This window comes from Thermoascus crustaceus (genome assembly GCF_041956765.1).
Source record: "Thermoascus crustaceus strain CBS 181.67 unplaced genomic scaffold VTN00scaffold_8, whole genome shotgun sequence".
Lineage (NCBI taxonomy): Eukaryota > Fungi > Ascomycota > Eurotiomycetes > Eurotiales > Thermoascaceae > Thermoascus > Thermoascus crustaceus.
The window spans coordinates 248429-262943 of record NW_027192534.1 but is presented as its reverse complement, the minus strand read 5'-3'; the positions used below and the strand labels follow the sequence as shown (position 1 = coordinate 262943).

At 52.7% G+C, this 14515-nt stretch overlaps 4 protein-coding genes across 4 annotated transcripts; all 4 read left to right on the top strand.

Annotated features, from left to right (window-relative positions):
- Positions 1-62: 62 nt before the first annotated feature.
- Positions 63-2611, top strand: VTN00DRAFT_9690 (uncharacterized protein; the record flags this gene model as incomplete). The annotated part of the gene is made up of 4 exons (XM_069436673.1): positions 63-161; positions 217-334; positions 395-1909; positions 1965-2611. 4 exons carry the CDS (start codon positions 63-65, stop codon positions 2609-2611), a joined length of 2379 nt encoding a protein of 792 aa, XP_069284289.1.
- A 3755-nt stretch (positions 2612-6366) lies between these two features.
- On the top strand, positions 6367-6693 carry VTN00DRAFT_9689 (uncharacterized protein; the record flags this gene model as incomplete). Its single annotated transcript, XM_069436671.1, has 2 exons — positions 6367-6398; positions 6453-6693. 2 exons carry the CDS (start codon positions 6367-6369, stop codon positions 6691-6693), a joined length of 273 nt encoding a protein of 90 aa, XP_069284288.1.
- A 1411-nt stretch (positions 6694-8104) lies between these two features.
- Positions 8105-9034, top strand: VTN00DRAFT_9688 (uncharacterized protein; the record flags this gene model as incomplete). The annotated part of the gene is made up of 3 exons (XM_069436670.1): positions 8105-8547; positions 8615-8901; positions 8964-9034. The coding sequence occupies 3 exons, from the start codon at positions 8105-8107 to the stop codon at positions 9032-9034; spliced, it is 801 nt and encodes a 266-aa protein (XP_069284287.1).
- Positions 9035-11020: 1986 nt separating this feature from the next.
- On the top strand, positions 11021-13619 carry VTN00DRAFT_9687 (uncharacterized protein; the record flags this gene model as incomplete). The annotated part of the gene is made up of 3 exons (XM_069436669.1): positions 11021-11453; positions 11506-13431; positions 13495-13619. The coding sequence occupies 3 exons, from the start codon at positions 11021-11023 to the stop codon at positions 13617-13619; spliced, it is 2484 nt and encodes an 827-aa protein (XP_069284286.1).
- Positions 13620-14515: the final 896 nt, after the last annotated feature.

Below are 14515 nucleotides of genomic sequence, written 5' to 3'. Positions count from 1 at the left end.
GGATCCTGATATATCCCTCCTCACACGTCCTATTTAGCAGTGTGTGGGGTCACTCGCGCAGAATGGCAACCCTATCGGACATGCATGTGGACGAACAAGGGAGTGGGACAGAACCAGGGCCTAACCTGGTCAACCGGCTCCATGAGAGCAGGTCACCATACGTGAGTAACATAGAGTCTGTTGTGCCATGAATTTCAGATGCTGAGTACACCGCAGGTAAGGGGCCACATGCATAATCCCGTCGCATGGCAGCTCTGGGATGCCCAGGCAATCGACTTGGCAAAGAGGTTCAATCGACTTATCTTCCTGAGCATTGGCTATTCTGCATGTCACTGTCCGTGATCACACTCCCACAGACCTTCCGTTAAGCACAAAATTTCTGACTCTTCACTAGGGTGTCATGTTATGGAAAAGGAGTCTTTCATGTCTCCGGAAGTTGCTTCCATTCTGAACGAATCGTTCATCCCGATCAAGGTCGACCGGGAAGAGAGACCAGACATTGACGATGTGTACATGAACTATGTCCAGGCAACTACAGGTTCCGGTGGCTGGCCACTGAACGTCTTCCTGACCCCAGATCTCGAACCCGTTTTCGGTGGCACATATTGGCCGGGCCCGAATTCCAGCTCCCGTCCCCGACTGGGTGCTGACGGACCCATCGGATTTGTCGACATTTTGGAGAAGCTCAGAGATGTCTGGCAGAAACAGCAGCTAAGATGTCTGGAAAGTGCGAAGGAGATCACCAGGCAGCTCAGAGAGTTTGCAGAAGAAGGGACACATGCCCACCAAGGAGGACGAGAGGCCGACGAGGATTTGGAAGTTGAGCTTCTCGAAGAGGCCTTCAAACATTTTGCGACTCGGTACGACCCTGTCCATGGAGGTTTTGGTAGGGCACCTAAGTTCCCTACTCCGGCGAATTTGAGTTTCCTACTTCGCTTGGGTTTGTACCCAAGCGCTGTGTCTGATGTCGTCGGTCAAGAGGAGTGCGCTCAGGCAACCGCAATGGCGGTAAACACACTTGTTAAGATGGCTCGTGGTGGAATTAGGGATCACATAGGGCATGGCTTTGCGAGGTACAGTGTTACCGCAGACTGGAGTCTGCCTCACTTTGAGAAGATGCTCTATGACCAGGCACAACTTTTGGATGTCTACGTAGATGCGTTTAGGTTGACACACGAGCCTGAATTGTTAGGTGCGGTCTATGATTTGGTCACCTATCTGACGACTGCACCTATTCAATCTCCAGCCGGTGGCTTTCATTCATCAGAAGATGCGGACAGTCTGCCAACTCCGAACGACACTGAAAAGCGCGAGGGCGCTTACTACGTCTGGACATTAAAGGAATTTAAGCAAGTGCTCGGGCAGCGGGACGCTGGAGTCTGCGCTCGTCATTGGGGTGTTCTCGCCGACGGCAATGTCGCTCCGGAGAATGATCCCCATGACGAGTTTATGAACCAGAATGTCCTCTCCATCCAGGTGACGCCTAGACAGCTCGCCAAGGAGTTTGGCCTGAGTGAAGATGAAGTCGTCAGAATCATCAAGTCAGCAAAGCAGAAATTGCGCGAGTACCGTGAGAGAACTCGTGTCCGCCCTGACTTAGATGACAAGATCATCGTCGCATGGAACGGACTGGCCATAGGGGCCCTTGCGAAGTGCAGTATCTTGTTGGAAGAAATCGATAACTCGAAGGCTGTGCAATGCAAGGACGCAGCAGCGAAAGCCGTCAACTTCATCAAGAGTAACCTTTTTGAGAAATCGACAGGTCAGCTATGGCGCATCTACCGCGCTGGCAGCAGGGGAGATACGCCTGGATTTGCTGATGACTATGCATATCTGACGAGCGGGCTTATCCAGATGTACGAGGCCACTTTCGATGATGGCTACCTACAAATGGCCGAGCAGTTGCAACGTAGGTTCTCCTTAGGCATCCTTGATGTTTTACGGACACTGACATAATGCTGCAGAATACCTCAACACTCACTTCCTCGCCCCTGGACCAAATCCATCCACGTCTGCAGGCTACTACTCTACTCCCTCCACTCTGACGCCGGGTGTGCCTGGACCGCTTCTACGTCTGAAAGGAGGCACGGAATCTGCCACACCATCAGCGAACGGTGTCATCGCACGCAACCTCCTCCGTCTGTCCACACTGCTCGAGGAGGAGAGCTATCGCACTCTTGCCCGGCAGACCTGCAGTGCGTTTTCTGTCGAGATTATGCAGCATCCTTTCCTCTTTGTGGGGCTCCTTGACGCTGTTGTCGGTCTGGAGATTGGTACCCGGAACGTTACAGGCGTTCTTTCCACTGCAGACATCACCTCTTCGACCGTTCCTCGCGCAGACGGCATGGCCAGCAAGACTGACGAACCTATCTCCGCCAGAGACCTGGTTATCAAAAAAGTTCGGGATGAAGCAGGCCCTGCTGCGGCCACATCCACTGCAGCAGTGGCACTTGTGGATATCCGGAAGCCTTATATAGACAACATCGTTGCTAACCAGTCGTCCTGGCTGTTGTCCCGGAATCCGCTGTATAAAGATCTTAAAGCCGGGGAACCTCCAAAGAACTTCCTGCTTGTCTGCGAGGCAGGAAGCTGTCGGACCATTGACGTATAAATCCCCCCCTTCTCTCCTCAACGTGACGAGATCTTTTGTATAACGGATAAAAATTTCTATTTGTTCAATCTTCTTCTCATCGTACCTTCATTTTCGGCATTGCATTGGATTGCACTTTTTTTCCTGTAAAACATGCATTGTTGGGTGTTGTAGTCATATATTCACTTATCTACGGTTGGAGTATCAGCTAGAAAGTTGGCCATCTTGATTGTCATATATTCGTGTACTGAGTCGCCAGAATCTTAGGTATTTGTACAATCATCTGTCTTTGCATGCAAAAAAAAAGAAATCCTGAGTCGGCGTAATTAATTAATAGCAGTGGCGGTAGTGTAGCATAGTGTCTACCTACTTTTCTTAACTATTGGTGTGATCGCCCGCAACATAGGGCGGTGATATGTGATATCTATGCGCAGAAATAACACCTGATTTCAAGAGGAGGGGAAAAAAAATTCAGCATGAACACGAGCATCGCATTGAAGTCATCGTTCTGTCTAAGTACTCTGACCCTGTAGTCTGATCTGATGCTGGGGTTGGACTGTGAGGTAGATGCCACAGAGCAGAAAATATTATCTACATCATACCCGCATGTCACACGTATCTCTCAGTGGCTTAGCGCCCTCGGAACGGGCCAGCAACGCCACCCCGGAGCCGTCGGGTCTGACAGTCGGCGCGGATTGTTTGAACTGGCAAAACTTTCTACTCGCATTCCTATCACCGTCATCGTCATCCTGCATGCCGTGTTACATATGTGGCGTAGCCAAAAACTTGCGTATTTTTCCCACAAATCTGGTTCGGGAGGTTAAGATCGATCTGATATGTGCGTTGCGGGCATGTGCATGTTCAGGGCTTGCTTATCACAATTTACCGAGAGCCGGAATTGTAGAGGGCCTAAGTACAGACAATGTTGGCGGAAGGGGGGGGGGGGGGGTTACGGGGTTCGGAGTGCTCCGTACCGTAGGCATGTATGTCCAAACTCTCCATCTGGGGGGAGCGGCGAAGAGAAGTAGGGGTGGGGAAGGAAAGCATGCAGCATTTGGGTACATATCTTATCAGCAAAGAGCGACGATGTATGGGAAAAGATCTGTGGAGGCCGGGACTGGGAAGAGGGAGGGTGTTTGAATTTGTTTTCTAGAGTAATAAGATGTAACAGATAACGGTGATGGTGGTGATTACTATTGCTGTACCTGAGAGCCGTCGGGAGGAAGAGAAGGATCCCCCTCTTTCGTGATCCGGAGAAGAATAGACGGTGGTAGAAGGACTTGTGCCGATTGGGACCGGGAAAAGGAGATGGGAACGGGAGAAACGGTCTCGGGCATAATAGTACAAGTAGAAGATTAATCTATGAAATGATAAGTGTCTTCTTAGTAACGTCTCTCCTGCGCTCGAAAGGGGAAAAGAGAAAGAGACTCCTTACATCAATTGAGAACAGATCCAGTCAGCCGCAATCTGCCAATACACCATCAGCTCAACGGCAGATCCATAGTGAGATATCAACGTTTTCGAAGCACGACAGCTGGGGAAATGGTCTGCGGTGTTGAATCAGGCAACACCTCCACCGGGTAAGCTGTCACAGCCGCCCGTCATGGCCCCCCACGGACCGCCTGCTGTGAGAGAGAACGACAGGAATTAAAATTCATCCAAAGCATCTAGACACATAACTAAAGAGAATTCCTCTCCTTTCCTCCCGCATGATGACCCCCAAGATCTTAGCAGAGGTTTGGTGGGATGCCATCGTACTCCGACCCTGCAGATCCTCAACTCAAGCTGACATTAACCTTATCAACTGCTAGCCTCCGCACATATAAACTATCCCATCTCGTCAATAGCCTCTCGATCTGGGAAGCAGATACCTATTGAAAACACCGTGTCGCTACCCACGGTTGACATCTGTCACGGGAAATCACACCTGGACAGCTTGGTCCCTACCAAAAGGGGTATTTTCTGACCCTTCACCCTGGCGTTCCGCGTACCTTCAGCATGACTCTCAAACCATTTGGATACGAGATCTATACGCGAGTGCGAATCGTGTCTATGGGGAGCAACGGTTTAGAATACTGAGGCCGGGAATACACCTCCTGAACATTGGACGGCCGTATAACCTGAACGTGAAAGACAATCTAGCAATGAGGGGTTGGATGGCGGGCGACAAGAAAAGACCAGGCAGCCCGGGGTGCTATTCAAGTTGTACCGGCGAAGGCGGTTCCAGACTTTCACGTTGAAGAGTAGGTATGTAGGTAAGTTGTATCGAAGCAGACTGATAGGCCTGTTGTTTAGGGAGTTGTTATTTTCCGAGTACAGATATGGACTCAAGTACAGTATATATATATATATATATATTTGTGGTCAGTTCTAGTCAGTGGGGGTATCGTAGATAGATAATGGTATGGAGGACGGGCTACGATATCTATCTCTGAGATATCTAGGTCGGCCGAGTTCCTTTACTTAACTGAGAAACCAATACTACAGTGCAGTCGATATGTAGAAGAATGAAGCCACTATTTTCATCAATAATATCATCCTTGGTTCAAAGCAGCACGTTCTGAACTCCTGAGAACCTGCAGATCCACTCCGTGCTAACTAGCAATAATGACCAGGTCGCCCGAAAAAAATAAGCCGAACCGTACCTTCTTGTTGAACTTTATTTCCTATAGGGAATCATTGCACCCGAATAATAGTCGTTTGACCATGATGAGTCTCATAAGACTAATGCTCTTCATGAAATTAAGTACCTACCTAGGCACCTTAGGTAGGTAGGTAGGCAGCCAAAGTTGACGGGGTCAGCCCGACGCGCGCCTGTAACACCCCGCCTCCAGAGCAAGCTTGCAAGGGTAAACCGTGGCCCGTTCCTTGGTATTAGGAACGATAAAAACTCTTTCCTAGCCTAGGCATCATCAAAGACGAGACTAATCGTTGGACATAGTCCTAAGAAAAAAAGGTTTTGTATAAGTGGAAAATTATGGATTCTGAATCCCCGCAATCCTGCAGACAGCCCTCCGGTGTCTAGAAATTACACGGAAAGCTTTATATAGAGAGAGCATCCTGCCAAGACAACACATTTTGTTTGCCAGGAGAACATAAAAGATCCTTTTGGGAATCTGGAACATTCGCTGGAAATCATATTCAACAAGATGAGACCCATCGGCTCTGTTCCGGTTTCCCACATTCACCCGTCAGGGCGGGGGGGAGTGGGATCAATCTACAAGATCTGTGTGTAGTGTGTACCGACCAGAAGGGACGGTGAAACGGATCTGAAACACTGCTGATAACTTAATAAATAGCGTGTACGGACTAAGATTGAATCCCGTCCACGGATGGGACTCGGGGGAGGAAAACTCTGCAACTTTATCCTTTGCTGAGTCAGGATGTTGCATCACGCCGCAGAGATGACGGAGGAGGCTTCCACGAAATATGACAGGCACAGAAATCGGAGTCTTTGTGGAGACCTGTCAGGACCTTGGATCGAGCGCATTATTGGACGACGAAAGTCGAGTTCGGTGGGACAAAGTCGCAGACGAGTAGGAAAACATCGAGCGCGAAAATATTTCGTTGGCTGGAACACCTTGGCCCTCTTGGCCGTCCTCTGTTGAAACAATTGAGCGACTATTGTCATAAGTGTTACTCTGTTACACGTGAATCGCCCACTGGGCTGATTGGGGTTCCCTTCTTGGAGGGGTTTACGGAACGCTTCTGCCGGTCACGCCGTGGCATCCGTTTTTTGTAGAGACAAACTTCTTCAGGCTTCAGCACCAGGCCGAATGGAGATGCAAATAGTTGCTGGGCGCCAACGGTCCTAAGACAGACTAATTCTACGATACGGGACCACAGGCTGACCGCCTCTTAGAGCAGGACGGAGGCGAATCTGCGAGATCCAGATTTGCCGGGACGCTATGGCCGAGAACTCGGCAGCCGAGGACCAGAAGTTCTCGAACTCCGAAGCTGGACGGGACTCAAAAGTGAGACATGTACTGGGCGCTTACCTGAGGCAGACCGATTCTGCAGAAACCGCTGACTTTGCGCCCGTTCTACTGGAGACGCGGAAATTACTTGCGTTTCAAGAGTCCGCGCGACAACACATCTTTTAACTGGCACTGTGAACACAATGAGGTCCTTCCGAAGGCGCAGGGCTGAGGGCTGAAAAGCCGCCATCATGATCGAGACCATACGTTCTCCTTGGCCTACGTGCACGTTCAGGCCCAGGAAAATCGCCGAAATGAAGGGTCCGATTTAGCCTTCCGCCGGCCGTGTTACGTCGGAGCTTGTGCGCTGCAGGCTGCGAAAGAGATGACACGCTGTTTGGCTGGTTGGCGAATGGCAGGCGATCGTGCCTGGAAGCGCGGCACGCTAATCCAGGGGTAAAGCACAGGGATCTCCCTGCTCCAGGCTCATCTACCGCTGACGGATCCGCGATCATGGGCGACAGAGTTACTTGGTATGCATCGATGACATCCAACCCAGCCGTGATCCTCGATGTGCTGTCGTGCAGTAGCACCTTTTTGACGAGAGATGGGAGCCGCGCGCAAGGGGCAGATGGGCGGCGGACGGCCTGGAGGGCGCCTTTGGAGTCCCCAGACCCGAGTCCCCAAATTCCGACAGGAATTCAGCGCCACGGCTCACCCGTAGACCCTCCCTGAATCCATGGACGTCCCCGCAGCGACCTGAGGCATGTACGGATAGCAGGCGCTCGTCAGGTCTTCGAGCGCAATGATGGCGGGAGTTCTGCCATACGTGGGTATGTGGCCTAGGGAACGCGACGGGACAGGGAGAGGCGCGGCATTGCCGCTGCATTGCTGATCTCGACGGATATACAAAATGGAAAGCCTTCCCAGCGGGATGCGAAGCAGTCATATAGAAGAGTGGCAGACAGACAGACAAAGACAACGAGCTCGCAGGCGGGCATTATTCCCGATAACTCTCAAAGAGCCCAGGGAAACAAACGCAAGCTTAGCTGGTAACTCCTCTGGGGATAGCCCACTGCTATCGTTTCCCCCCGCCCCGTTTCACAGCAAATTGAAGCCGGCGCCCATATCGTAGGGGGCCCACCCCTCCTGCCCAGTGCGCACCCGCGTGTCTTCTCCCTTTTCTGCCCTGCTCGTCGACTCCTTCATCTATCTCTCTATCTTGCGGACAGCGTTCGTTTCTCCGTTGGGACCTCGCGTCCAACAGTTCGTTTCTTGTACACTTTTTTCACTCTTTCAAAGTGTTCAAGAGCTGTCATTCCTTTTGGTCCCCGTCCCACTCTCTCCATAAACAAACCAGCAGTCGATCTGCGTTGGTCAGCGTCAATTCATCTCCCTCCGCTCCCAGAAATACAAGCAACGATTCCCAGGGTCGAAATCGATCTCGTCCTCTCCTTGAGCCTTGCCAAAATCTCGTCGCAGAGTCACTTGTTCCAGATACTTCCTGTGGAAGTTCTCCATCCAGTTGATCTGGGAACACATCGCGCAATTCGATCGTTTTGCTGATACGGCGAACCGTCCAAAGAACCACGACAACATGCGTTCCTCGGTTCTTCTGAGCGCTCTTTGCGCTGCTGGCGTGATGAGCTCCCCGGTCCAGGTCGACAAGCGTGCCTACGAGACTGAAGTGACCGTCGTTACCGTGACCTCTTATGTGCCACCTGGATACGTTGTCCCCACTCCTGTGCTGGTTAAGGAGGATGCCCAACCTGACCCTGACGGCTACTATGCTGTCACAACGCTGTACTATACGGAAGCCGCGGCTCCCTCTCCAGCTCCTGAGCCAAACGATCCCTCGCCTCCGCCACCAGCGCCAACTGCTCCCACTTTCAGCGGCAGCAGCAACAGTTACCAGGCTCAGGTTCTGCAGCAGCACAACATGCACCGTTCCAACCACTCTGCCCCCGCTCTTGCCTGGTCCGCTGATCTGGAGGCAAGTGCTAAGAAGCTTGCAGATAGCTGTGTCTACGCTCACAACACGTAAGTAGTCATAGCATGCCGGTATCGGTATGAGATACCCACGCGGACTTCTCTGACCTACTCACAGTGACATTGATGGCGGTGGATACGGACAAAACATCGGCTACGGTGTCCCTTCTGAGGCCATTGGAAAGATGATCACCAACCTGATGTACAACGATGAGATGGGCTACTTTGAGGGTCTCTACGGAAATCCCAACCCTGACATGAGCAACTTCGAAAAATGGGGCCACTTCTCCCAGATCGTGTGGAAAGGCACTACTCAGGTTGGCTGTGCCACGACCGTTTGCGGCACCCTTCAGAATATCGGTGCTGGACCAATTCCATTCACTGTGTGCAACTACGGGCCTGCAGGTAATTGCGCATCATTTCATTTCCCCCCTGGATCATTTTGCATGTGCTCACAATTGTCATAGGCAACTTCGCCGGTGAGTATGCAGACAACGTCCTGCGCCCACTGGGCCAGCCGTTCTTCGCCGTCGCATAAATGTCCCGGGCATTGTAAATCTACCATTCCATGGTGACGGTCATGCACGTCTGTTCTTCGTCCCCCCAGAAGCATCTAGCTCCACTTGTCTTGCACGTAATTTGCTTCCCTTGATCCCCTCCTTGATGTCAGTGGTCTGGTCCTGCCCGGCGCCTACGTCGTGAATACTTTGCCAGTCGACGAAGGCTAGCCTCGTCGTTTGCCTTATATATCAGGGGATTTCCCCTTAGTCATGTGCAAATTTTCAAGAAGCTTCTACCACCTTACTTTTGTCGCATTTGGTTACCTTTTTTCACGGGCTTGTTTCGTTTCCATGGAGCCCACGGTCCTGGTATGCCAAGACTCGGCGTAGGTTCCCCGTGGGGATCTGCCCACTTCCGGCCAAGCAGATCTCGGGGGGGGGGGAGACCGCTGGGAACCCGTGGACGGACATGACGTTTACACTTCAGTTCATTTGTCAATATTTTAGCTATCAAGGGGTTTGTGCCTCTCTTTTTGATTTCTTGAATAATTTCGTGGAAGTAGGCAGCTAAAAGAGCACTATGTGTTTTCTGGTGTAGTGAATCTCCCGTTCCATCAAACCCTGCGACATCTGGACCTGCATATGTATGCAGCAGCCGGGCGTATACAGTGCGGAGTACAATGCATCCGCGTGATGCCCTCTAGGTCTGCCACGTACGGTGTATCCTACTATTACCTACCCTCGGGCCTCCTAGAATCGTGACGAAGCATGGGCGGCCGCGGTGAGAAATATATCGCGCAGTTTGTGCTCGGGCGAGCGGTCGAGAATCGGCGAAGTCTCGCCGAGACGTCGGCAGTTCGGAGGCCAGGGTCAGCAGGATCGCCGACACGTGACAACTCCACTGGGGCCCCAGGATGATCTCCCTTCGCCCGAAACGTCATCGACCGTACTGGAGCCCCAGAACGAGCAGCCAGGTACAGTACGAAGGGCCGCGTTGCTATCAAGCTTCTTCAGTAGCTGAGGGTGGGTTTGTCAAAACCGGTAGCCGACGTTGCCACTGGCAATCCCGCAGTCAGCCGTTCCCCGGTGTAGGTAATTCAAGTGACTCCGCTGAATGCGAGAATTCAGCTGCTTGTGATTAATCCTCCACTGAACCTTTCTTTCCCCCGGAGCTTGTCCGCTCCTCTGACCCGGACTTGGCTTTCTTAAAGCTGATACCGGTACGTCCCATTTATTTTTCCAGCTCCTCAGCTCCCTCTTGTGGTCACCCGAATTCTCTTGGTCATTCCCCAGTCTCGCGTGAGAGGACTGTGCTATCATCTCTACCCTCCCTCTTCTTGTCCCATCTCCAACGGGGCACCGCAAAACTGGGGAGACGTCATTGAACCGCGTTAGTTTCTCCATGCATGATAGTTTTATTTTTATCCGTTGGACCGTTCTCTCGAACGACTCACGGCAGTCGAGAACCCAGGCCATTTGCTGACAAAGGGTCTATAGCAAGCGTCTCCGTTTCTCCGACACATCTTTAGGCTGATAGCCTCGGACGCCTACACCAGTTAAGTCAAGGAGATCCACTTTGCTCTGGCCAGAGACCAGGCCTGTATCGAATTGTAAGCCTTCCTTGTCCCGTCCAAGGCACTATCGTCCCTTCAAACCGACACCCGCATCTTCCATCCGTATGGTTCAGATGGGGGTTCCCAGGGGATCTCCGGACAGCGGGGTAGACTCGGAGGTGGTCATCCGCATTGCCATAAACTGTCCCTACATATCCTATTAAAGACCGCCTCCCCCAGTCGCCCACGCTTCTCCATGAGCCCTGGTTGAGCTTCCCTTCCCCGGGCCCATTCCTCGTATTTCCCTTTTTCTACCCTCTGTTGATGTGATCTCGATGCCGCCTTATTGTCTGCAAGATTGTCATTATTTCTACCGCAGTGCCTTGCGTCTTTTATCGATACCTACTTTTCTAGCTTGTCGCTACGCTTGATTTCTTGATATCCCTTTTGTCCGAACGACTTACTGAAACCATGTCTTACTCCGATATGGCAGTCCGCTTCTTTACCGCCCCGAAACCCTTGACGGACGCAATCGTCACGTCCAACGCCCAGAAAAACGTTCAGTCCAAGATGGCGTCTTCAACCTCGGCACCGTCTGTGAACGGCGCTGCCCCGAATGGTACCGACGCCTCCGCGGGCCAGACCAAGAAGGGAATCACCTTCGCGAACCAGGATTCGCTTCCCAAGCTCCCCATCCCGGACCTTGAAAGCACATGCCAGAAGTACCTTGACGTCTTGTATCCCCTGCAGACCGCTAGGGAACATGAAGAGACAAAGGCCGCTGTGCAAGAGTTTCTGAAGTCAGAGGGTCCCGAGCTTCAGGAGAAACTGAAGAAGTATGCTTCTTCGAAGACGAGCTATATCGAACAGTTCTGGTATGACTCGTACTTGAATTTCGACAACCGTAAGTATTTGCTTACTCTCGGACTCCCCATGATACATGCTGACACGCGTAGCTGTTGTCTTGAACCTCAACCCCTTCTTCCTGTTGGAGGATGACCCAACTCCCGCGAGGAACAACCAGGTGACCAGAGCCGCGTCGCTTGTCGTGTCTGCCCTGTCGTTTGTTCGCGCCGTCAGAAGAGAGGAACTGCCACCTGACAATGTTCGTGGCACACCACTTTGCATGTACCAGTACTCCCGGCTATTTGGTACCGCCCGAGTACCTACGGAGAATGGCTGTGTTATCGGCCAAGATTCCTCTGCGAAGCACATCGTCGTCATGGCCCGGGGACAGTTCTACTGGTTCGACGTTCTTGACGACAACAATGACTTGATCATGACTGAGAAGGATCTTGCGGTCAATCTTCAAGTGATTGTTGACGATGCTCAGCAGACCCCCATCCAGGAGGCTGCGAAGGGCGCCCTTGGCGTTCTCAGCACTGAGAACCGGAAGGTGTGGTCAGGATTGAGAGAGATCCTAACGAAGGACCCCGGTTCGAACAACGCGGAATGCTTGAACATTGTCGATACTGCTCTCTTCGTTCTCTGTCTGGATTACACTGAGCCTTCCAGCACGGCAGCGCTCTGCGCCAACATGCTGTGTGGTACTAATGAGGTCGTCAGGGGTGTGCAGATTGGAACCTGCATCAACCGGTGGTATGACAAGCTTCAGATCATCGTCTGCAAGAACGGTAGCGCCGGTATCAACTTTGAACATACCGGTGTGGATGGTCACACCGTCCTCCGCTTTGCCAGTGATGTCTACACGGACACCATCCTCCGGTTTGCCAGGAGCATCAACGGTCAGGCGCCTAGCCTGTGGGCAACGACCAGCCCCGACCCCTCGAAGCGAGACCCTCGCAGTTTTGGCAATGTGAGCACCACGCCTCGCAAGCTGGAGTGGGACATGACTCCTGAGCTTGGCATTGCCCTGCGGTTCGCCGAATCACATCTCGCGGATCTTCTTCAGCAGCACGAAGTCGAAGTCCTCGACTTTGATGGCTACGGTAAGAACTTCATCACCTCGATGGGCTTCTCGCCGGATGCCTTTGTGCAGATGGCCTTCCAGGCCGCCTACTACGGTCTCTACGGCCGTGTCGAAAATACATACGAGCCTGCGATGACGAAGGTCTTCCTTCACGGTCGGACAGAGGCCATCCGCCCGGTTACGAGGGAGGCCGTTGAGTTTGTCAAGACGTTCTGGGGCGACAACCCTGCCGAGAAGAAGGTGGAAGCCCTGAAAAAAGCGACCGAGAAACACACTGCTCTTACGAAGGAGTGTTCGAAAGCCAAGGGTCAGGACCGCCATCTCTACGCGTTGTACTGTCTCTGGCAGCGCTCCTTTGATGAAGGCCCATCTGTGAACAACAGCGTGGAGGCCAGTTCGAACGGCTACTCTAGTCCGCTGGAGAACGGATCGAACATCGGGTCCCCGAAGCTCTCCTCGACTCCGTCCGAAGATGGCACCTCCTCGAACGGCTACAGCAGCGTCCGGGGTACGCGTTCCCTGCCACCGACGCCGGCCATCTTCAACGATCCGGGCTGGGACAAGATCAACAACACGATCATCTCGACCTCGAACTGCGGCAACCCATGCTTGCGGCACTTTGGCTTCGGCCCGACTTCCGGCGACGGTTTCGGTATCGGGTACATCATCAAGGACGACTCGATCTCGATCTGCGCATCGTCCAAGCACCGCCAGACCGCCCGGTTGATGTACACCCTTGAATCGTACCTCTTGGAGATGCGGAAGCTGCTCCGTGCCACGAACGTCGGGAAGAGAAGCCCGCGGACTAGTCGGGCGCGGGAGCTGGAGATGATGTCTGAACGGAGCCAGCACCGCCGTGGGCGCCTCATCCGGGGTGACGCTGTTCATGCCCGGGGTACCGAGACGCCAACGACCGACAGCGGAGAGCTCGACGATGACGGAATGGGTGGATGTAAGTCTCCCCGTATGCTTGGCTCGTCGAAGGTTTGACACAGGTTACTAACGGACCAATTAGATGGGTTCTTTGACGCGGGGATGCTGCTGCACGCGCTTAAGGGCGTGGCTGCGGACCGAGAGCGGGGCGACAGGCCCGTGAGACGGCGGCCAGTCGGGAAGAAGCTACACCTGACCGACTACTGATATCGGATACCTGGCTTGATTTGCACATATGAGCTTTTTGGGATAATCTACGGGATTTCTGGTTGCTGTTAATTTTTTTTCCCACTTGGATATCATGCGTGTTTTTGCATTTGATGTTCGATCGGCACGATGTATTTGTGTGTTATGTTCGATAACGAGTCGATGTTTTCTTTTCGGAACAGATAGCCCCGTCATGTAACTTGGAGCTTTGACATGTTTTTTCTTTCACCGTGTATGTATGCAGCGGTCTGTGCATGATAACCGTGTTGCATTGCGTCATTCGTGTGGGGAATCCGCGACCATGGCTAGATGAACGCTTCTACTTAAGGACCATTGCAGCTGAACTTTGGCCTCAGAGCGTATCCAGTGTGCCCCCCCCCCCTTCATTATTATTATTATTACCTCCCTGTAGTCCGTATCTAAGAAGCCTAAGATATATCGTCATGCCCTCTTACTGTGAATAATAGCTTGAAGGGCCGTGGATGTACGGAGCCTCATCTCTCGTGCGACGCTGCCACAAGAACCACCGGTGCTCCGTACACGAGGGTGGTCATACCAATGGAACCTTATCTGATCCACCGCTGTCGCAGGAACACGTCGGGTGCTGGTCGTTCGCGGCGTTGCCCCTCAGCCTTGTCGCAGCAGCGGGTGGATAACAGTAAGAAAAGAGGGAGGACGACGGAAGGCTTCCAGCCCGGTCGAGAGAGCAAGAAGCCAGCCGCATAACAGCTGGGCCTTCCACATCGGTCGACGGCTACAGGACGACTACGATCGGCCGATGCAAGCGAGCGGGGGTACGTACATACGATGTCATCTGCCCGAGCGGAGCCCAGACTTGGCCGAGATCAGTAAGCAGGAGCTTCTGCCGGGGCTTGCCGCCCTGTTGAGGTCACTCT